The sequence below is a fragment of the Podarcis erhardii genome (genome assembly GCF_964252035.2).
Source record: "Podarcis erhardii genome assembly, chromosome: Z".
Taxonomy (NCBI): Eukaryota; Metazoa; Chordata; class Lepidosauria; order Squamata; family Lacertidae; genus Podarcis; species Podarcis erhardii.
Window position 1 is genome coordinate 4,090,057 of NC_138504.1, and position 23,494 is coordinate 4,113,550.

At 49.6% G+C, this 23,494-nt stretch overlaps 1 protein-coding gene across 10 annotated transcripts in view; it reads left to right on the forward strand.

Moving 5' to 3' along the window:
• Positions 1–7,800: 7,800 nt before the first annotated feature.
• Positions 7,801–23,494, forward strand: part of MED12 (mediator complex subunit 12) — a 51,054-nt gene continuing 35,360 nt past the window's right edge. For 2 of the 10 annotated variants that reach the window (XM_081848264.1, XM_081848262.1), the window contains exons 1-15: positions 7,802–8,116; positions 10,285–10,389; positions 11,198–11,389; positions 12,234–12,393; positions 13,811–13,986; positions 14,108–14,218; positions 15,046–15,300; positions 16,636–16,812; positions 17,033–17,132; positions 17,499–17,635; positions 20,068–20,199; positions 21,544–21,670; positions 21,828–22,054; positions 22,183–22,266; positions 22,873–23,046. In XM_081848264.1, coding sequence (XP_081704390.1) covers positions 8,018–8,116; positions 10,285–10,389; positions 11,198–11,389; positions 12,234–12,393; positions 13,811–13,986; positions 14,108–14,218; positions 15,046–15,300; positions 16,636–16,812; positions 17,033–17,132; positions 17,499–17,635; positions 20,068–20,199; positions 21,544–21,670; positions 21,828–22,054; positions 22,183–22,266; positions 22,873–23,046 — 2,256 coding nt within the window. In that variant the 5' untranslated portion in view covers positions 7,802–8,017. Of the gene's footprint in view, positions 8,117–10,284; positions 10,390–11,197; positions 11,390–12,233; positions 12,394–13,810; positions 13,987–14,107; positions 14,219–15,045; positions 15,301–16,635; positions 16,813–17,032; positions 17,133–17,498; positions 17,636–20,067; positions 20,200–21,543; positions 21,671–21,827; positions 22,055–22,182; positions 22,267–22,872; positions 23,047–23,494 lie in introns of all 10 variants that reach the window. The other 8 variants (XM_081848266.1, XM_081848270.1, XM_081848269.1 and 5 more) reach the window with 6 other exon arrangements.

Here is a 23,494-nt window from a genome sequence, read left to right on the forward strand (position 1 = left end):
CTGGTGCCCTTATGTCGGAGGCCCTCAAACCTCTTCCATGTCCCCCCCGCGATTCTTCTTCATGTTTTCCTTTCACTCGTGAGAACTCCAGCTTAATAATGTTTTTGACCCTTTTCAGCAGATCAGCCCCATTTCCATAGTCCGGACAAAACTCCATGTAATGTTTAAACACCTGTTTCAGATTCCCTCCAAAATTAAGAGCCCCCACCACTCCACACATCTGACGGCCCATTGCCAGACTCAGAGAGTCCAAATATTCCTGCATGGGAAGGTCAAACCAACCCCCCATTTCCAAACCAAACCAAACTTTATTTTTCCAAATCTGATTTTTTCCAAATTCATTTATCAAATCCAAAGGCTCATAATCCTGCAAGGCCGCAACTCCCTCCATTTCTGGCGCCCAGGATTCAGCAATATCCTCTTCTCTCATCTGTGCTGTCGTAGCACACTCCTGTTTTAGTTCCTGGGTAGGCTCCGCGTACTTTCCTATTGCCTGTTCAAAGTTTCTAACCGCATTAGTCACCATATCCATCTTCTGTCCTAACTGGTCCAGTAGGGCATTTATTTTGCAGAGAGCGTCCAACTGCGCTTCTGGAGACATTGTTCTACAAGGTCACAAGTCCTTTCCCACGATTGTAATCTGTAACAGCTGCAAGCTCCTGAAGTTGGTTACAATTTCACAGTCTCATTCTAGGGGGAAAACGTCTGTTTCTTCTTTCTTTTAAGAACAATAGCAACAAAGTTTCTTTTTTAAGATGTTCAGTCAATATTTGTTCCTTTAAATTCGAAAGGAAACAATGGAATCCCTATGTTACTTTTCTTTTAACTATCTGTCAAGAACATTTGTCTCTGGTCAATGAGCTTCAAACGTCAGTCCTGACACTCCACTCCAGGATCAGGACGGTGGAAAGTTACTTTACTTTAAACTCACTTCTGCAGGTTTAAACAGTCCCAAAAAGAATCCCCCTTCTTTTCCTGCCACCGAAGGGGGGTTCCACAATTTTAAGTGATGAAAGTCAATCCTTTAAAGGTAATTTTCTAAGCTCTAGTTTACGTTGTCTTTGCTTTGTTCTGACTACAAAGAAACGAAAGGCTGACTTCCTGTATAGACCTTCCCGTTTCAGTACCAAATTGAAGTAAATTTTGAGTCCAATTCTTCTCTACTGGCCAGTCCTTATTTAAGATCCAGTTGTTCGAATTTTAAGTACTCACGGGTGATTCTTTAGATGCCAAATTGTCCAGGAAAAAGGCAGCGCTCTCCGGCAACAACAATGCGGCTTCGCTCCACGGAAAAAGCAGTAGACTCACAGCACCGCGCCTCCTCCCCCTCTTCGTTTCGGAGCCCGTTAATGGGTTCCTTTGCGGGTTGGGGGGGCGCTAAGGGTGCCCGCCGAGTCCCATGGTCACAGGCTTCATCCACCTGTGATTTTTTAAAAGGTCCCTGCTTCGCCGTAGCGGATACGACCCGTTTTGCGCGGAGCTGGTCCCTCCAGTTCAGAGGGAGGCAGCCATTGCCGAAGGCGCCACCCCGGAAGTCTCTGGGCTGAATTTCAACTCATCAGCCACAAATTGGGAAAGTTGAAAGGGACCTGGGATCATCTAGTCCAACCCTAAAATACAGGGTTCATAGCAAGATTTGTGCTACCAGAAACACACACATACTTATGTACACAGACACAACTGGGGAAGACACCACAAGCCATGTGCCTATCACAAGCCATGCGCCTATCATGTACTAAGGAAGAGGAAAATAAAAGTACCCAACTTTATACAGAACCCTTTTAGCGGATCTTGAGATAGTTTGAGTGAGTTTACTTCCTTAGACTAAAGAGTGCAAGTTCCTAGAGAAATGATCTTTAAAGGAAGATTGAAGTGAACATTTTTCCTAAGATAGGGAGAGGATCTCTTATAAAGCATAGTTAAAACAGCCATAGATTTGATTTGAAAGGAATACGCAATTGAACAATTTTTCCTCAATTTTCCTGAACTTGCAGAGGAATAGTACTGTAAAACCTAATTTAGATTATTATTTTTTAATAACTACACATAGGAAAGTGAGATGCAGGGTACCTTAGGAAAGATTGCCCCCCCCCTTGCAAGTTTCCTTTACAGGAAGCTTACTTGGCAGTAAATTTACTTGGCACGGAAGTAAGAAGGGGGGGGACCTGAAAGAGACTGAAACAAGTGGGGGAGGCATTTTCCAATAAGAAGCCAGGAAACCCTGGCTGAGCTTAGGGACTGATAACAGGACTGGACTCTATAGATAGACAGTGGTTGTCTATCGAAGCTTCTACCTTTTATTAACAATTTTCTTAGAAGGAACACCTATTTTCATAGGCATGTGCTTAATGAAATACAGACACTGCATTTTAGCTTGAGAGAGCAGTTGTGCTCAACTACGTTTTTGCAGCAGAAACATTAGGTTATCAGCACATTCCAAAATAAGACTGTAGACTCACAAACTCAAAAGTTGCGGCAAAGCAAGAGGTGGGGTAAACATTTGCACACTTAAGAAAGGCAGTCTGTCAGAGACAGAAGGAACAGACAACACACATAACAGACAACGTGTAAACATATATATTCTCATCCTTTAGTTGGTTATTGCAAGGAGTTGGGCCGCTTCCTTTGGCTTCATTAAGTGAAATTAGTAGGAAGGTCCCACATGGTTTTATGAGCCTCCTTGCCTCTTCAAACACACCACCAGTTAATCAAACTGGCAGGGCTCACAACGCTTGGTTGACTGAGTACCCTTTATATATGCATGCGTTGCTGCTGTTGCTTTTTTGTTGTTTTTCCTTTTTTGGGGGTGTCTGGGATAGAGAAGGGAGAACGAGAGGGGTTGATTAGGATTTGGGTAACTTGTACAGGGGGCTATTTAGGGTTTTCCTTGTTGCTTGGCAACTTCCTAGTGGTTTATTGAGCTCTAGCTATCCGGTTACCTCTCATTCCTTTCCTTATTTCCTATTCCAAATCTTGGGGTTCCTTTCCACTCTGCCAAATCCTGCCCAATTCCTCCTGGGCTATCCCTCCTGGCAACCTCCTACCTATCGTCACAATCTCAGGAAAAGGGGCCCTACTGAACGCCCGCGCCATGCGGTGCCAGATCGGGTGATCCCTGGATAGAGTTTTGAACCGAAAATCCCCCTTGCTTTTGGAAGTGGGCTCACGCACGATACACGTGTTACGTGGCACCGACCAGTGCAGCTGGGATTAATGATAGAAAGCCAGACCCCTTCCTGCCCCCTTGCCAGGCGCTAGGGAAGTTCGGAAAGAGAGCTCCAACCCCTTGCTTTCAATTGAGATACCTGTTGCGGAGAGTCGGCTGTCTTTCAAGTCAGCTCTCTCCGTCTTACTTTCGGGCTCCCAATTGGTGCGGCTGGCTGGAGGTTTTTAAGAGAAAGAGATAGAGCTCAGAACCCCCCTTTCGGGTCGAGCAGCGGTCCACGGTCTCTCTCACTAACCGGACCAAGAGAAAGGTAAGAAGGAGCGATAGAGAGGAGGGCAGAGAATTCAGTTGCCAGGAGATTTCCACCCCTTTCCCACCAGTGCACTGGGTTTTTCCCTTTCCTTATACTCACGCGTCTTCTATGATGATCCCGGGATCGATGAATAAGCCGGCTGGATCCCTCTTTGCTCCCCGGCTGAACTCCTGGGCCTTTTGATTACCGCCCGGAAGATGGCCGGGGGTCCAAAGGATCTTCCCAGGCAAAATGGCCCAGTGCCGGCTGAAGATTTCAGGACCCCCGGTCAGCAACACGGGAGAGCCGTCAAGCCCCACGTTCGGGCGCCATCTGTTACGGTAAAATCTGGGTGCGAGGCTGCTCTGCCACCCAGCTCGTCGGACTAAGTCCGCGGGTCCCTGCAGAGGAAAATGAGCTCAGCCGGAGACAGGAGCAAGCTGCAGAAGATCCAAGTTTATTGCGCAACAGGTTCAAGGGAGATTGAACAGCGAGAAAGGGGTGACATGAACTTTTGAAACTTCCCTCCATGTCCCAGAATACAGTGCAAAATACATCCCAGTTACATCATGAATACATTAAGAAGAGGTTGGGTTACACAGGATTACATCATGAATACATTAAGAAGAGGTTGGGTTACACAGGATTAACATATGGAGGAGGGAGGGGGGAATATGCAGAGCTGGAGATATGTGCAGATAAGCACATCCTGAGTACCGGTGATGAGAAGACAATGGTCCATGTACTGGCATTGGCCAGAGGAAAGGCTTGATTGAGTGATTTGACAGGATTAGGGTCTTGACACCTTGCTTGAGGGATTATGGAGGACAAGGGAGGTGTCATGGAGTCCTAGAGAAATTGAGCAAATTGGCACGTTGAGTTTCTATGAATTTTATAGATTTTAGTCCCTTTTGACATTGACAATTGTATTGTAGTGAAGAGGAAGGTGAAGAAGACATGCTCCCCCCTTCCGTATCAATATGTACACATTTTAAAATCCCGAGAGAATATCAAAACACCATATTCTAACCCTGAAGATTTGTGATTCAGTTGCTGTCAAGAAGGCTGATGACTTTCTGTATGCACTGGTCTAAAACTAGTGGTATTTTTCGTGGTAAAAGTCCCCTCCCTGTTAGACAGCCATGTGTATTGTCTCATTTGCAAATCATCTGATTAGCATTCTAGAAAAGTTTGGGGTTGGCTTTTGCAGCCCAACTCCGCACCAAGGGGCTCAGTGTCCCCCTAAGTCCATTACTGGTCAGAGAAGAATGGATGGAGGCAGGATCCAGTGAGAGCAAGGCAGATCTTTATTTTTGTTGTTGCAACAGAGTCCCTTCCCCGCCACTCAAGGACCCAGATCCAGGGTTGGCAAGGTTTACTTCTGGGCCGGTTCACTCCAGCGGAGATCCCTCCATGGGCCAGATTGCACAAGCATGTGCGCCAGTGATTTCCGGCATCTGCGTTGCACAGATGCGGTTTCTGGCGCTGCGGAAGTGAGTCCCCATGCCACACTTCGCCAGTTTAGCACAGCATACGGGGACTCGCTTGTGGCCCATGGGCCTTAGGTTGCCTAACCCTGACCCAGATCAAGGTATACAAGAACCTTTAAAGACTTTTAAAATTGCCCAACCTCTTAACTGAAGACCACCCAAAAAGACCACCCAATATACACATGTCACAGGAAGAAGAGGTCTACAACAGAAATTTGAGTGTGGTTTGTCTGTCCTGTCTGTCCAGGTAAGGGGTCAGCAAACTTTTTCACCAGGTGGCCAGTCCACTGTCCCTCAGATCTTGGGGGGGGGGCGGACAATTTTTTTGGGGGGTGGGTTTTCACCTGCTTGCAAAGAGGACTGAAGATGCTTCGCTTTACCTGTCCCAGTTGTCATCCCAGTAGTCGCAGTTGGGCTTCTCCAGCCAGCCAGGCGCTGTGGCAGGGCAGGAGGCTGCGTTAGCTGGCGAAGACAGAAGCAGCAGCGGAGGAGGAGCCACGGACGGAGGCAGAGGAACCGGGACATCGCCGGAGCTTTTACCCACCACCTGCCCACCACCTGCTGATGCTTCTTCTTCCCATGAGGCACTGCAGAGAAGAAGTCAGAGCTGCCTGCCAACCCACAAGCGGCTGCCACAGTCACTGCAATGACCCACCTGAATGCCATGGGAGGAATGAAGGAGGGAGGGAAGGAAGGAAGGAAGGAAGGAAGGGGGACTGAGGGAGAGGGAGGAGGAACAGGAGGAAAACGCAGCGGCAGCCGGCATCACACGCCCCCTTCACAGTGCCACCCTGCTGAGGTGGGCAGGCAGGTGAGTTGACTCCCGCTGTCAATGGCACCTGGCGTGGGACAAGATTGCTCCGTCCCTGAGGAGAAAAGCGCCGCCGCAAGAGGGAGAGGGAAATTCGTGTGCGCTGGCAATCCATGCGGAGATTCCTGGACCATCCGCGGTCCAGAAGGCAATTGGGCCTTATCCGGCCTGCAGACCTTAGTTTGCTGACCCATGGTCCAGATTGAATTACCTGGCCATGCCTTTCAGATGGTAAATATGATTGAATTACCTGGCCATGCCTTTCAGATGGTAAATATCTTATTTCTTGAATCCAGGTCACAGGCCCACCCTAGTCATACAAAAAAAAAAAAATGCCCATAAGACAGGATTTGGAAGTGAAAGAACTATAGTGAAAGGCTTCTCCAATATATTTCCTCCTGTAGAGGAAATATTTAGAGTGATTAGGAGAGCCAATAGGCCGGGGTTTAAATTTTTTTTAGGGGGGGGGATTGTTCTGTGTGCTAAAATAAAATGTAACTTTTCTCAGGGAATATTTCCTAAATTTTGAAGGGTGAAGGACTGGTTTTCTGTGAAGTGCGTCTGCTGTGTGAGTGCACCCTAAAATTTTATAGCATTAGCATTCCCCTTTTCAGTCTCCTGCTCCCGCTCATGGCCATTCCCTGCTTTACAGCTGCTTCCATGTTCCTGGTAAGTTGGAAACAAAAACAAGCTGACTTAATTGCCATCATGATCACAGGAATAAAATACAATTTACTTCCACTGTCCTCATGGTAGATGTGCAGACTTGGTATTGTAATAACAAAATCTGCCCTTATTCCCTTATGGGGGACACAAGAGCCCTTATAGAGTCCTTTGTAGGTTCTCCATCGGTAGGACAAAATAACAGAGGCCAACCAGAGAATAGTGAGAAGCAAAGCAGCCTGTAAGCCTGATCTTTATTGAACTGTTGCAACAGGGTGCTCCTTTCACATGCAGGAGAGCTGCGGACATTTTAAATTCCCTGCCCTGGAGTTCAAGACCACCCCTCCATACATCATACATACATCACAGAAGGGGTGTAACCCAAGACCACCCCCACAAACATCAAACCTACACCACAGAAAAGGCGGTCTACAACAGAAATTTGAATGTTGTTGTTTTTCCTGTCTGCCAGGTTATTTGATAATGCCTTATCTTATTGCCTTTCCTGGAAGTCTGGCCATTCCTTTGAGATGGTGATTTCCCAATTCCTGAGACAATGGGAAGGTTCCCTCGCCCCCTCCCTCCTTGCAGAGAAAACATTTCATCAGCTTGGGAGTCAAAATGGTTTCAGCACGGTCCCCCTGTGCTGCTCCAGACATGTGGTCCACATATCTATGTACATGCTTGGTTGGTACATTTATGAACATTTATATATAAAAGACCTTAAATTTTTTATTTCGGTATAATAACGCCTGTCTTGTTGTAGAAAAGAATACGCATTCTATGATTTATTTTTTATATTTTATTTAACATTTTCGGTGATTATTTTTTTTTAAAGAATGCTGTATTGATCAGAATTTACATTCATGAACTTTTTTTTTTTAATGACTTAAAATGATTTGGTCCTCCTCTTCCGCGACCCATCAAGTTTTGCTGCAACGACCAAAGTCAGCCAGCAGGGGGCAAACGCCTCCTTAGCATCCCTCCGCTCCCTCGGCATTCTCCGTCCTCGCTCGGCTATTTCCGTAGCCTCCAGAGAGGGCGAGAGGAGAAAAAAGAACGTTGCGCTCAACCCCCCCCTCTCATTCCGGCCGCTGACGTCACCGTCCCCTCGCGTGGCCGCGCGATGTTCCGCTTCCCTTCTCTTCCCCCATCCCTCCCCGCCGCCATCCCGCAAGCAACCTCAGCCACTGCCCAATGGTTCCGGCCCTCCTTCGTTCCGGCCCCGCCCCGTCGCTTTCGGCCTCTTTTGCTCGGAAAGCTTCTGCGCCTGCGCAGCCGGCGTGCTCTCCCCTCCCCCACTGGCAACCGCAGCCCCCGCCTTTTGGTTCCGGCCCTCCCTCGTTCCGGCCCCGCTCGTCGCTTTCCGCCTCCTTCCCTCGGAAGACTTCGTCCGACCAGCCCCACAATCCCCGCGCCTCGGCAGCCCTGCTGGGCTCGGGCTTTTCCGGCAGCTGTCGAGACCTGCTCGGCTAGTTCCGCCGGCCCCTTGTTGTCGCGGGGGCCAGCGTCTGCCCCCCTCGGCGGGCCCGGCTGGGCTTCGCTGCCCCCACCGCCCGCTGCTCCGGCTGCCCCCCCCCCCCGCGGCCCTCGCCATGGCGGCTTTCGGGATCCTCAGCTACGAGCACCGGCCCCTCAAGCGGCCGCGTCTGGGGCCTCCCGACGTGTACCCGCAGGACCCCAAGCAGAAGGAGGTGGGGAGAGGGGGGCGGCGGCGGGGGGCGGCGGCGGTGGGTCAGCAGCACAACCCCTGTGGGTCGGAGGAGGGAGGATGTCCTCTGTGGGCCAGTTGGGGAGGGGGCTCCCTCTCGCCCCACACCCACCTGCGGGGAATTAGACACCCCCCCTAACCTGAGATCCAAACCGCCCCCTGCCGAGTAAGGGCCCTTGTGTTCGCATTGCCTGCCCCCCGCCCCATGCCAGATTTATAAGGAACCCGGCGTTTCCCTCCCCGCGCCCCGGTCACATAATCGTAGGGCTGGAAGGGGTCCCGACCAGGGCCATCTCGCCCAGTCGCCTCCAAGGCAGGGATGTTTTTTCCGCCCTGTGTGGGGCTCGAGACCATGGCCCTGGGAGCATGAGTCTCACGCCGGGTGCCGAGTGAGCTCAGCAGCAGACAGAGGGAAAGTGTGCTGTGCACACAGCTTCTGGGCCATCGGCAACCTGTGACTGCATGCCAGGCAGGTGCGCTGCTTTCCCCCAGCTGCTCGCCGCCCCCCCCCCGCTCCCCAGGCAGCTCACAAGGAGGATGCTTTGTGCCGCCTCTCTCTTCCTTCAGCCCCCCCCCCCAATATAGGCTCGGACATGGAAGCTCCCCATTCTTAGAAAGTAGCACCTGTTGGAGGGCGGCATGCCTCCGGGAACCAGTTGCTGGGGTCACAAGTGGGTTTAGGGCAGTGCTACAGCCGGGTCCAGCTTTAAGGCTTTCCATGAGCATTTGGTTGTGGGTGCTTTGAGAGGAGGATGGCAGGGGGCTGTGATAGAGCATTTGCTCTATCACAGGTTCAATTTACAGGAAGGGCTGGGAGAGATTCCTGCTTCTGAAACCCAGGAGTTCTTCTGAAACTGCCATTCAGTATAGACCAGGGCCACTGTGTCCCACAAGCTTCATTCAGGTACCCCTTGGCATGTCCTCATTAAACATTGATATTTAATTGTATTCTTTATTGCTTCTTTTATTTCTTTCATTCCATTTTGTTATGTTTGCAATTTGAATTTTGTGGGATGCAGGTTGTAATACAATATAAGAAATAAAAGAAGTGATAAAGAATACAGCTAAGAAGCGGGCAGCTACTAGCACAGTTCATTACGCTTGCTACAGCAGACTGAAAAAGCATTAGGTGGGCAGCCAAGGCCGTCAACAATTTTCAAGTGTTCCATGCTGGGAGAATGTTTAAGAAACACTGGTGTAGATAAGCGTCCTCAGCTGCATGGACCCATGGTTTGATGTGGTATAGAAAGAACCTCCCTACATTCTAATGATTAGATAAGCAAGTAGCCTGAGCCAGCAGACCTTTTATGTTCATAGCTAATAGCCTCATATAGACCTATTACACTTTCAGTATCGTGAAGTTTCATTGGATAGATGCCATGTTGTCGGGAGTATGATTTGTAACACAGAATATATGGACCTTCCTGCCTAGAGATATATGTTTGGGCCCTTTCCATGTCTGCTTTCTAGGCAGGCTGTACAGACATTTTTGCTTCAATCAGCCTTTGACTAGGAGAATTTGATGGCTCATTTATTCTTAACTTTTGTTTCAAATTTATTTAGTGTGCTGGGATTTTGTGACATTATGCTGGTTGCTGCAGTGATTTAGATATGCTCTTTTAGGTTCTGATTTTTTAAAAAGAAAGTTTATTAATTTTGGATTTTATTGATTTGATATTAATGATACTGGTTTTACAGTCTTATTTTTGTGAGACTTCTTAGAAAGACATTGCTTTTGAAAAACAGAATACCACTTCGCAAATAAATGACATCATGACTATCCTGCTGGAACTGTAGTTCCTAATGTTTTCAAATGCAATCACAAGGACTGCATTGCTGGATCAGACAAAAATAATTGCTAATATAATTTCTTAAGCAGAGCAGTGGAGACTGGCCCTCAGCTTACCTCAAGCCAATCCCCATCTTTCTGCCTCTCTCACAACCAGTCAACTTACTTACAGTCTGCCTGCATTTGATTCTGGCTATGCCTGGCTTTGACTCTGGCTCTGCCTGCTGTTGGTCTCCATGCCTTCTGCCCTACCAGTCCCAATGGGCACTGACCACCACTGCATATGTGATTACAAGAACTGTTCCTTATTGATTCTGCCAAAGCACCTGGTCTTAGATGCTCCCCCCCCCTTTCTTCTGCAGGATGAGCTGACAGCTCTCAATGTGAAGCAGGGTTTCAACAACCAGCCGGCTGTCTCTGGGGATGAGCATGGCACTGCCAAAAATGTCAACTTCAATCCTTCCAAGGTGAGAGGCTTGACCGTTCTGAAGGTGCACCTGCTGCAGCCTCCTAAGTGATTGTGGCTGGGTTCTGTGGAACAGCATCAGTGTTTCAGCTTCGGTGTTCTACTGGCTTTTTGGAGCTACGATCATTGTACTCTTTTGCTTCAGTGCTATCCACCAGCTACCTGGAGCTCTAGGGATATAATCATCACCCCAATTTGTTAATTTGCCTTCTAAAGAACTGTCTCAAGGTGATTTACACTAAAGAAAACTGAAAACATTGAAAAACAGAAATCAGTTTAACGTTACTAAATTATTATTATTTACTGGGTGTTCCTGTCAGATGACATGCGTACTTGCTATCCCTTGCTTCTCCTGATTTTGGATCCAGTGTTCTGATTGCAGAGGGGTGGGTCCTTTGCAGCGGAAACGGGAGAGCTGTTGTGCGTGTGTGCATGAAAGCTTTGTGCTGGGTCACAAGGTGTGACGTTCAAGCTTTGACACCCTGCAAACTCACCTTGGTCTGCATCCTGTAACCTACCAGTTTCTCAATACAGGTGGAAAGTGCCTTTGGTCTGGGAGCTTTGGTCTGCTATCTTTCCCTTGTGTGTTCGTGTGTGTGTGTGTGTGTGTGTGAGAGAGAGAGAGAGAGAGAGAGAGAGAGTGAGTGTGTGTGTCTTGGATCCTCTGCACGAAGCTTTCATAGCTGAGATGAAGACAGTATGTGGCTGACGATTAACGCCGAATGTGCTGTGGCTAGTGAGTCTTTGCAGAGTGCGGGCAGCAGGGTCTCTTTGGGAGCTCCACCACCTCGTTCTTTTCCATTTTCCAGATCAGTTCAAACTTTAGCAGCATCATTGCTGAGAAGCTGCGCTGCAACACTCTGCCTGACACAGGCCGCCGAAAACCCCAGGTGAACCAGAAGGATAACTTTTGGCTGGTGACAGCCCGCTCCCAGAGTGCTATTAACAACTGGTTCAACGATCTGGCTGGGACCAAGCCCCTCACTCACCTGGCTAAAAAGGTACTTCCCCCTCCCCTTTTTTCTTTTAGCTTAGGCTGCTAGGAAGAAGGGGAGGGGGGAGTTGTAGTGTAGGGATGGCTGAACTGTGACCCAGAAGCTAAATGGGCTCCTCCTTGCTGTGATTCTAGGATAGACCCTTTCTGGGGCGGGAGGAGAGATGTCTCTGAGAATAGTGGCTAGAAAAGAAAAGAAGAGCAGACTTGAGTTCAGGGGCTGAATGGGAAGAGGATAAAGAGGAACTATTTGGGATAGTTTGGAGATGCAAGAGTGATTCAGAAGAGTTGATAGGCATGGAATTTGGTAGAGAAAGGGCTAGTGAACTTTTGGGGAGGGATTTCCATGGCTGTGGCAGAAGCTGTGGCACCAGGTCATATGTTGACTTTCCAAATATGGCCTTCTTCTCCTTATAAACAAGACCTCATCTACACAATACATGGAAAGCAGTATCAGTTTAAACAGTCATGGCTTCCCCCAAAGAATCATGGGGAATGTAGTTTGTTAAGGGTACTGCAGATGAGGAGATCCCTATCCCCCGCTATTAGATCTACAGTTCTCACAGTGGTTCAACAATCAATCTCTTCCCAGGCATATCTGGGAGCTGTAGTTCTGTGAAGGGGATAGGAGTCTCCTCACGACTCTCAGCCTCCTTAACAAGCTACATTTCCTAGTATTCTTTGGGGGAAGCCATGACTTTAAGCACTTTTAACTTCTTTCAAAGCTGGGGCAGAACAGGAGCACTGTTTGTTTTGCCTCCACCAGCAAGCTGCCTTCAGCTCCAGTAGTTGTTGTTGCTGGACAGCCCCTCTCCAATTACAGCTCTCACCCTCCACCCTCCCTCTGTCAGGTGCCCATCTTCAGTAAGAAAGAGGAGGTCTTTGGTTACCTAGCAAAGTACACCGTGCCTGTGATGAGGGCAGCCTGGCTGATCAAAATGACCTGTGCCTATTATGCAGCCATCACAGAAACTAAAGTGAAGAAACGGCATGTCATCGATCCATTCAGTGGTAAGGACTGCTTCTTCCCATTGCAAATGCCATCTAGACCCATACAGCAGTGTGGGACTAGACAGGCTTGGGTTTCTTGGAGATTTCTTCTTCCAGCTGTTGCGCGTCATTATTCTTCAAGACCATGCGTGGGCCAAATGTGGTTCCTGGGTATTATGGATGGGATGGATGCAGAGGAGCGGTGGGAGGCATCAGCTAGGGAACCGCCAAGGGAACCCCTCAGACAAGAAGGCTCAGAGCCAGGAGATTGGTGGTGGTACAATGATGAGTCGTCAGAGGGATAAGAGGTGTTGGAAGCATAAGAGATAACAGGGTTTAGTGAGCAGGAAGAGGCTGTGGCAGAGATAAGTCCAGAATCAGAGGCAGAAGAGGAAACTGGAGTGGATTGGATCCAAGAGGCAGAGATGAGTCAGGCTGGTGAAGAGTCACAGGTGTCTCCCACTCCTGCTGCAACCAGCTCTTCCCTGCCCCTTGTTTCCTAGAACCAGAGGAGGTATGAAGAGGGTGGAGTAAGGACAGGCAAGACAACAGAGTCTCAGATTGCTTGAGAAAGAACCAGGGGAGGAGGAGACTTAGGGAACTGTAGGAAGGCAGGGACCTTCAGTCCTCACAACTGCCTCATAGGTTCAAATTCTACCAGGAAGGGTTGTTGTGCCCACTAGGCGTGGCCTCCTGAGCTACCCTGTTTCTTTGAATAAAGAGTTCACTGAACTTGTGTGAGTTATTGCTGACCTGCTCCTGGCACCGAGGCCTCTTTATCTGGCCCCTGAAACTTTCCCCAGGGCACAGCCCTCACTGAGCCTGCTTTGCAGACCTAGCATCTTTGCCTGGATGGAGAAAGTTACTGCTTCTTTCTTGCCTGAATGGAGGAGAGAGAGTGAGAGTGAGAGAGAGAGAGAGAGAGAGATGGGAGTGGGTGTGTAGAAACAAGCCTACTGGACATTGGCAAAGTTGACATTATTAGTTGCTCCGTCCCCTATGCCTCTGGCCTCTCCCACCACTGGCATGTGACTCTGGGAAGGTTGTGGTCCTCAGGCTGAAAAAGGCTCCTCACCCTTGCTTTGAGACCAGAGGTGGGGGACCTATGGCTTCCACATGTAGTTGGACCATAGCTCCCCTCATCTTGATGGCTGGCCTTTCTAGACGGGGCTGATGGTCCAACAACAACTGGAGTGCCACAGGCTCCCCACCCTTGTCCTTGACCTTTGGTACTTGTCTGCTCATTTATTTCTCCTGTTCCTGGGGCAGGACCAGCTTGTGCTTCTGATGCTGCAGCTCAGCCTCTTGAGTCCGCAGCTTGCCCTGGCTTCCCACGACTCCCTTCTTATTTCCCCCTCGTCAGTGCGCTTTTCTTTGCAGCCCTTGAGGCTCAGCCCCAGCCCCTTCTACCTCTCCAGCAGCTTTTCTTTCCTTCCAGAGTGGACGCAGATCATCACCAAGTTTCTGTGGGAGCAGCTGCAGAAGATTTCGGACTTCCATCGGCAGCTGCTGGCACAGGCCTGTGCATCTCCCTCTAGCCTCATGCCCCAGGAAGTGGAGTACTCTGTGAAGCAGTGGGACTACAATGAGAAGTTAGCTATGTTCATGTTCCAGGTGAGGGAAAGGGTATGACTGCTCTTTTTGACTATACTTGTCCTTTTCTCTTGTCAGAGGTTCAAAGGCAATGGCTCCCATCTAGGGAAAGGTCTGCTCAGATCTAATTTTTTGCTTCCAGGATGGGATGCTGGATAGACACGAGTTCCTGACCTGGGTTCTTGAGTGTTTTGAGAAGATTCGACCAGGCGAAGATGAACTCCTGAAGCTGCTTCTTCCCCTTCTGTTGCAGGTCAGCTTACCCCCTTCCTCTGCAACAACCACGACAAGCAGGACATTCCCTGCCTGCAGACTTAAGAGTCTGAAAAACATGGCATGAAAGGAAAAAGGGACAAGGAGAGAAGAGTGGAAGGAAATAGTATTGGGCCCCAGTTCTTAAAACCACAAATTTGTTCTAATAACCAGCTTGAATGGAAACAGCTGATGGGGAAGAGGCGTCAAATGCTAGCTGGTCTCTCAATTGTGCCTTGGGAATGAGTCCATCTCTTCCTCTCCCTTGATAGAATGGCTGCTGGTATGGCTGCCCATGGCATGTTTGTTGTGAAGGAAGATTTTTGCACTGACTGATACCAGGTCAGGAAGACTGGAGCCTGGAGGATAGTTGTTTCTTCATCAGTGAAGCAGCTACGACTTGGAGCTTATGTAGGAGCTGGAGGCTCTAACTGGGCCCTGATCCAGGCATGTGGCTTCCATGCACTTTTCCCTGCTCCTGAGTAGCCAGCCAGGCTCTTTGGCAGTGACTCTGGAACTCCTGCGTGCCCAATCACTCCAGTAGTCCCTGGCAAAGATAATGAGTAGCGGGTGGGAGTCAGAGAACTGCCCAGGGATGCAGGCAGCTGTTGTGGGGACGCCTGGTCCTGGGGCCATTGCTTCTTCAGGGTATCTGACAGTGTGGTGACCTGGTGGAAGCTCCTTCTCCCCCTTGGTCCTTCTCCTCGGCTTCAAAGTCTGGCCAGGGTTGAAGTTGCTCTTCCTGTCCAGAGCTGCTTTGCATGTAGAGGGGCAGGTCCTCCATCCTGGCAATGAACAAGTTTTCCTTCCTTCCTTTCTCTGCAACAGTATTCCGGTGAGTTCGTGCAGTCAGCCTACTTGTCCAGGCGTCTCGCCTACTTCTGCACCCGCCGCCTTGCCATACTGCTGGACAGCATTGGTGGGCATCCTGCCCACCACCTCACGGCACAGAGCACCCCTGCTCTTCCATCCACACCCACCCCTCAGCCGGCTGCGGGGAACCCCCCTCCCAGTCCATTCGGTGACCTGCTGCATTGCCCACAGCACCGCCCTGTGGTTTATGGGCTAAGCTGCATCCTCCAGGCAAGTCAGGGTAGAGGCAGATGCCTGGTCAATGGAGTGATGGGACGGTTTAAGGGGGTGGGGGTGGGAAAGCGGGCACATCTACTGTCCAGGAGGGTTTAGGCAACTGGTGGAATAGGATTGTTCATAGAAGGGACTTTTGGGAAATCCTACAGATATTTGCCCTTTTATTGGTGTGATCATTTTAGCACATTGTCAGAGAACCCTTTTCAGCCGAAGGGACCCATTCCCTTCTGGGCAACCTACCAGAGGAGCAGGGTCAAAGCATAAGTGGGTGGAGAAATAAATGTAAACTTTACCTTTGTACAGTAGCTTAGTTTCTGCACATACTTGCACACCTCTCTCCATCCTACATTCAGGCAAGCAGGAGGCATGACCAGAGTCCAAAGATGCATTCTAGCCAGGCAAGGACACTGGAGGAGGGTGTGAATCAGTGGAACTATCTTAGGAGAATTCTCATGGCCAGATATGCAGGCTTGGAAGGCAGCAGTTGGCCATCTTGGTCGGAGGCTCCTGACCTTAACAGGATGGCAAATAAGAAATAAGCAGTGCCAGGGTGTGTCACCCTGAGTGGGGTGGAATGCAGTACTAGGCAAAGTGGGGACAACCAAGCTGGGCACATGTAAAACAAATTTATTCTCATCTGATTTGTGTGCGTGATGCTTCACCAAGGACAAGTCCTTACTCTGGGAGGCTTACAATATATAATTCCATCTGTGTTATATATGTATAAATCAGTGCCATACCACTTGAAACAGGTAATGGCTTCCTCCCACCCAAAGAATCCTGGGAAATGTAGTTTGCGAAGGGTGCTGAAAGTTGTTAGGAGCCCCTGTTCCCCACACAGAGCTACAATTCCTAGATTTCCCTGGGAAGAGGGATTGATGTATGAACCACTTTGAGAACGGTAGCTCTGTGAGGAGAGCAGGGGTCTCCTAAGAACTCTGTTAGCAAACTACAGGTCCTAGGATTCTTTGGAGGAAGCTGTGACTGTTTAAAGTGGTATAATACTGCTTTAAATGTGAGGTGCTGGATGGGGCCTATAGTTCAAGACAAGGAGACGGCAGCGGGGATGAGGAGAGAGGTCAAGGCAAGGGCAAACAGAAATAACATGCAATGATTTTAGTTAACATGTACCTGGATCTGGTTACAGCAGGTTTGTGGGGACCAGATGCTTTGTGGAGAGTTTTTAATACTGGGCAAAAGGGAGCAAATGGGAAATGGTCCAAAGTCTTCAGGATGTTTATAGCAAGCATGGAATAGAAGGAGGACAGGGAAGAGGAGCCTGCCGACCTTCCAGGGAACTCAGTCCCTCTTTCTACTGTATTTCTTCAGAGCATTGTCCTGTGTTGCCCCAGTGCCCTCGTCTGGCATTACTCCCTAACCGACAGCCGAATAAAGACTGGCTCCCCACTTGACCACCTGCCCATCTCCCCCTCCAACCTGCCCATGCCTGGGGTCAGCGCTGGCTTCATGCAGCAGGTGAGCAGCAGGGACCGGAATGAGCAGCAGGTGAGCACCAGGGCCTGGAGCCCCTCATCTTGGTCGGTCTCGATTCCCACAGCTTGCTGGGCCAGTAGCCCAGCTGCAGGAGAGACATACCAGGCTTTCCCTGTCACCCCTGGCTCACCCTGCTTGGTCCCCTCTCGGGTGTTTGGGGCTAAATGGTGGCAGCCCCTCTCGTGCTTCTGGGGGTTGCACCATATCCTCTCCAACGTGCCTTCCTTGTCAGGTCCGAGCGAGACTCCGGGAGATCGAGCAGCAGATCAAGGAGCGGGGCCAGGCAGTGGAGGTGCGCTGGTCCTTTGACAAATGCCAAGAAGCCACTGCAGGTAGGCCATGCTGCAACGCGTGCCACACTTTGCCCACATGAAGTGTGGTTTGCTCTTCATGTCCCCACCCCCACGCCCTGATGTGTTTGCACGTGTGCTTTTATCTGTTCTGCCGGTTGTTAATGAGCCTTTCCTCTCACTCTCCAGGCAGCCTGGCTGTTTTTCTTCTACTTGGGGAGTTCTAGAATTGTAGAGTTAAAAGGGACCCCGGTGGGTCATCAAACCCCCTGCAGTGCAGGGGATCTCAGCTAGAGCATGACAGATAGCCACACCCAACCTCTGCTTGAAAACCTCCCAAGGAAGGAGAGTCTGCCACCTGCCGCAGGACGGCCTCTGTATCTCTTCTGCTTTCCTCTTCCATTCCAGGATTCACAATAAGCCGTGTGCTGCACACCTTGGAAGTGCTAGATAGCCACAGCTTCGAGAGATCAGACTTCAGCAACTCTTTGGATTCCTTGTACAACAGGATATTCGGGGGAGGACCGAGCAAAGACAGCCACGAGGTGAGGACTATTGCACAAAGCAGCTGCAGTTTCTTTCACCATAGGAAGCTGCCCTTTGCAGAGTCAAATCCTCTTTACCCCTCTAGTTCAGCATCATCCACACTGGCTGCCAGCAGTTCTCTGAGTCCTGCACTGAGCTTTGGTCCTTCCCTTAAAAATAAAGTAAGGTTCCAGTCCTCATGGTTCTGGATAAAGGGCTGATATGAATAACAGCATTCCTTATGCCATTGTTCCAGCTAGCTCACTGTAACATCCACATTGATAGGCAGTGCCTCTCCAGGGTTTCAGGAAGGGGACATTCCTAGCCCTACCTGGAGATGCCAGAGATTGAACCTGGGACATTCTGCATGCATAGCAGGTGCTGTGCCACTGAGCCCTGGCCCTTTGTCTGTGTGGCTGAGGCTGCGTACGCACCGTACACGTAAGGCACCCCCTCAAAGAATCCTTGGAACTGTTGTTTTAAGGGTGCTGAAAATTGTAGCTCTGTAAGGGGTAAAGTACAGTTTGCATGATTCCCCCCTTTTTTTTGAGGGGTACATATAGTTGTTGTTGGCATCTATCTATCTTGGGAGACAGTGGAGGGTGCTGGGGGTGAAGTCAAACCACAGTGTTGGCAGCACCCAAGTGACCTCCCCAGTGCTTAAGCCAGGGCAGCATGAATGAAGGCCCTGGGTGACCAGGTGACAAGACACCCCCTCTCAGCCTCACTGATGTGGTCCAAAAGAAAGCAGAGCAAAACTTTGGTACCAGCTGGGCTCTGGAGTTGCCGGAAGGAGGTGTACAAAGTGCCTTCCAACTGTCTTAAGGACTCCACTCCAGATTTGTGTTGAGTTCTATAGTTCTATAGTATATGCAGCCAGAGAATGTTGGAAGCAGGTTTCATGTGGAGACTGTGGTCTGTTGCATCGATTCCAGTTCAGTCCATAGCGTTCACCACCTCTTGTTTCATCTTCACAATGTCAAAGCACATAGGACAAAAGCCATGCACTGTGCAGAGAATGTGGGTAGAAGTAAGTCCGTTCCTGCCCCCTCCCTCTGTTTTTCCATAATACCAGTACTCGGAACCACCTTGTGATGCTGAATATTGGGAGATTCAGGACAGACAAAATAAAATAGTTCTCCAGAGAATGTATTCTGCATCTCTGGAACTCACTGCCATAAGATATGGTGACAGCAGCTGGCTTAGATGACTTTAAAAGAGGATCAGGCAAATTTGTAGAGGCGGAGAAGTAGGAGAGGGTCGGTCAGTGGCTGCTGTCAATAACCTCGGGGGTTTAGGAGCAGTGTGTGCCACCTGCTTCAGGAGATAGGGTTGTGCCAGGGGTTCAGAGTCAGTTTACAGGATGTTCCAGAGAGCAAAGCCAGAGTACAGTCCAGGGTCAAGAACGGAGGGAAAGTTCAGTCATTGGCCAAGGGAAGGTTGCTTCTCAGCAAGTCACCACCGTCAGTCTAGAACTGGAGTAATGAAACTGTTCTAGAAGCTTTCGCAAGGGACTGAAGGCTTTTATGCAGGAGTCTGTTAGGAGCAGCTAGTGATCATCACTCTCTGTCCTGAGGCACCATATGAAAACAATCTTGTTTTCCCCAGGCATTTGGTCCTTAATGTTCTGCTTATCTTTAGTGGAGTGGCACTGAGTTTGAACTGTTTGTGTGTATGTGTGTGTAACTTTAGGTTGTTTATCATGGTTTCTAACGTAAGCCAATTGCAGTTTTGCTTTTCGGGGGGGGGGGGGGAGCAGTCGTAATCCTCTCACCTTGGATCACTCTAGCAGGCCTCTTCTGGCATTAATGTTTGCTTTGTTTAACACTGTGACTGAAGGAAAGCAACAGCTGGTGTTGCAGACCTGAATTTATATCCTGACCTCTGGATTTATATCTCTGGGCCTCTGCTAGAGCATTTTCTCTCTGAGCAATGTGGGAGGGGAGCACAGGGTCTGTGGGTAGGGATTGTTTGAAACTATGGGACCTCAGAACCCCTTCATGGTCAGTCTGCAGAAATGGAGCCTGTCACCAGCCCCTGGCACATTTAGATACCCTGCACCAGGGGTTCCCAAATTGTGGGTGGTCTACAAGCTTAATTCAGGTGGTCTGGGGCATGTCTGCGTTAAATATTCGTATTGATATTTAACTATAATGCACCATAACACAATAAAAAGAAGAAGAAGCAATAAACAGAAGCTTCTTTTGTTTCTGACATTGTGTTTCCGTGCATTACTGTTCGCAGTTTGTGGAATCTGTTACATAAGAAATAAAAGAAGTGATAAAAATGCAGTTAGAAATCACACAGCATCTAGTACAGTGCATTACAATTGCTACAACAGGCAGAAAAAAACATCATTAAGTGATCTGCTAGGACCATCAGCAGTTTTCAACTGGTCAGGGGCAGAGGGGAGCTTGAGAACTGCTGCTCTATTCAACCTGTTTCCTGGCAGATCTCCCCAGATGATGACGCAGTGGTGGCCCTTCTGTGTGAGTGGGCTGTCAGCCACAAGCGATCTGGGCGCCACAGGGCAATGGTTGTGGCCAAGCTGCTGGAGAAGCGGAACTCTGAGATTGAAGCGGAGGTGAGTGTGGGAGTGCTTTCAACTGCAGAGCCGGGCAGCAGTTGTTGGACTACAATGTCCATGATGCATAATTGATTAGCTGTTTTGGCTGGGGCTAACAGCAGTCCAACAGCATCAGGACAGCCACAGATTCATCATCCTTGCTGTAGGGAGAACTTGTAGGGGTGGAAGAAAAGAAAAATTTGCAAGGAATCTAGTGATTTGGGGAAAGCAGTCTCCCACAACCTGGTGTCCTCCAGATGTTTGGGCTACAACTCTCCATCAGCCTCTGGGACTGATGGGAATTGTAGTCTTGGAAGGCACTAGGTTGGGAAAAGCTGGGGTAAGTACTCTTAAAATCCCACTCTTCCACCTAGACCTGGTTATTAAGGTTTGATGCAGAGTTTGAGTTGAGGGGTAACTCTGAAGCTCACTAGATGTCCTTGGACAAAATGCTAGTAACAGCTTCTGTTATCACCTCCAGGATATTGGTGTCATTCTTGTGTGGATGACCATGGCAGTAGCTTTGTTTGCTTCAAAATTATAACCAACTCTTCTGTTAAAAAAACAAAAAAAAGCTGTTTAGAAAATCCCCAAAATAAAAACGGTAATAGAATTCTATTTAAAACAAGCAAAAACGTAACGTAACATAACATAACACATAACAACACAACATAGCTTGGTGGAAGAGAACGTAGTCACAAAAAACTGGAGGCACTGTACCTCTGAATACAGTGGTGCCTCGCAAGACGAAAAGAATCCGTTCCGCGATTCTCTTCGTCTAGTGGTTTTTTCGTCTTGCGAAGCAAGCCCATTGACGGCTTAGTGGATTAGCGCTATTAGCGGTTTAGCGGCTTTTAGCGGATTATCAGCTTAGCGGATAAGCGGCTTAGCGGCTTAGAGGAAGGGGGGGAAAAGTCAGAAAAACTTGCAAGACTTTTCGTCTTGCCAAGCAAGCCCATAGGGAAATTCGTTTTGCGGAGTGCCTCCAAAACGGAAAACCCTTTCGTCTAGCGGGTTTTTCGTCTTGCGAGGCATTCGTCTTGCGGGGCACCACTGTACCAGATGTTGGTAATCAGAAGTGGGGAGAGTGTAGAGTGCAGTGCAAAAAGCAGCCACTTGCCCACCTATCTAACCTCTGAAGGCCAGGCAATGTAGAACAGGGTGTCAGCTGACATCCTTAGAGAGCTGAGAGGCCCATACAGGAGACAGATGTTGTTAAGTTACCCTGGTTCCTATGCTGTGAAGCCCTCGCTTACTGGGGCAGGCTTTTGCTTCATCCAAAGGCAGCAAACTGCAGAAGCGGGATGGTCTTTGTTTTGACGGTTGAGGGGCTAGGGACTAACCACATCCCTTTCTGCCCAGAGGTGCGGAGACTCAGAAGTGGTGGACGAGAAAGGCTCCATCTCCTCAGGTTCCCTCTCGCCAGTCGTTACGCCCGTCTTTCAGGACGTCCTCATGCAGTTCCTGGACACCCAGGCTCCCGTGCTAAGTATGGGCTCTGGTGTATGGACTCTCACCTTCAACTCCTGGCAGGCCCCGAGGCGGCAGTTGGGAAAGCATTGCCCTCCTTTCCTTACCCCTCCTTTGGGGAAATGTGGCTACACTGCTGCTTCCTCACCTGCTCTTCTCCCTTTCCCTGGCTGCAGCCGACCCCAGCAACGAGAACGAGAGGGTGGAGTTCTTCAACCTGGTCCTTCTGTTCTGTGAGCTGATCAGGCACGACGTCTTCTCCCACAACATGTACATGTGCACGCTGATCTCCCGCGGGGACCTGGCCATTGAGCATGGGCCTCGCCCTCCCTCGCCCTTTGACGACACAGCCGACGAGCATGACAGGAAGGAGGTGGAAGGGAGCAGCAGCATGAAGCTGGAGGTGTGGGCCAGGGAAGAGAAGGAGATAGTGCAGGAGAAAAAGGGGCAGTTGCTGTTGGGGGACTTTGGGGCTTGCTTGTGGGGCTTTTAGGATCTGAACGGCTGCGCCTTGTTTCCTGTCTCTCCCAGGACACGGGCCTGTCAGAGTGCCAGATGGACATTGACCACAACTCCAGCGTGATTTTTGATGATATGGAGAAGACAGATTTCTCGGTATGACCTGCCAGCGTGGCCCTGGCCAGGCCCCTTTCTAAGTCCTATACTTCTGACTTCATAAAATAATGGGGGGTTTTGGTGTGTGCCCCCCACCCCAGTGCTTTGGGGGGGGGAGTAGTGCATGCCTTTGGTTTCCTCTGCCTGGTATGCTGCAGAGAGGGCATAGCCCATAAGCATTCTGCTCCCTGAATGCCCGTTTTATTTCAGTATTCAAAGAGGCAGCCAGGGATGAGGGCAGAGCTTGGGACAGCCAAAGTCACCTTCTCATGGCAGCCAAAGTGGGGTTGCGTGCAGGGAGTCAGGTGGCCCTGACAGCGTAAACGTGGGTTTAGTGGGAGAGACAGAAGCAAGTCGTTGGAATCCTTGGTAGCCAGCTGATTACCCTAGGCTCCCACCTCCCCCTGCACTGTCTGGTGCTCAATGAAAGCCATGCAGTGAGTGACAGGCCTGTTTGGTGTGTTGGCCACGTGACTATAGCAACCTTGCTTTGGTGTCCTTCCGAGACTGCTTTTTTTGAAGGTAGCCTTTTTCCTCCCCCTTTCCAACTAGTTCAGTGACCTCACCTTGCCTTCTGCGTGTGCACCTCTCTTCTCCCCCCACCAGATGTTTTCCCCTCCCATGCACTGCGAGTCTAAAGCCAGCCCTTCTCCGGAGAAACTGGATCTTGAGAAGGACATCAAGCCTCTCCTGAAGGACAGAGTTGCAGATGGAATGCTGGCGTCCCTCTATGACCAGCCTCGGCATATCCAGTACTCCATGCACTTCCCTATTCCACAGGTAGGAGAGGAAGCAGCTCAAGGCTTGCTCTGGATGGAGAGAACAGGAGTAGAAATCAGATGCATAAAACCTAATCTCTAAATAAAATGATTGTGTTATGCTATCAGTTGTGAGAAACCCACAGCACACGCTGCAGTGAATAACAACACATTCCAGATAAATGCATACCATGTTTACTAAACAGTGGAATACAAGTGAAGGTCATTTCCACTACACACACTCCCAAGGAACTAGAAGTTAGCTATTTCTTCTGAACTCCAATTAAGTTGTAGCTAGGCTGGAAAGCTTGCCTATTGTTTGGTATCCACAGTGGCGTAGCGTAGGGGGTGCAGGGGGGCCCGTCCGCACCGGGCGCAACATCTGGGGGTTAGGGTTAGGGGGCGCAAATCCACAGGTTAGGGGGCGCAAATTACTTGCCTTGCCCCGGGTGCTGATAACCCACGCTACG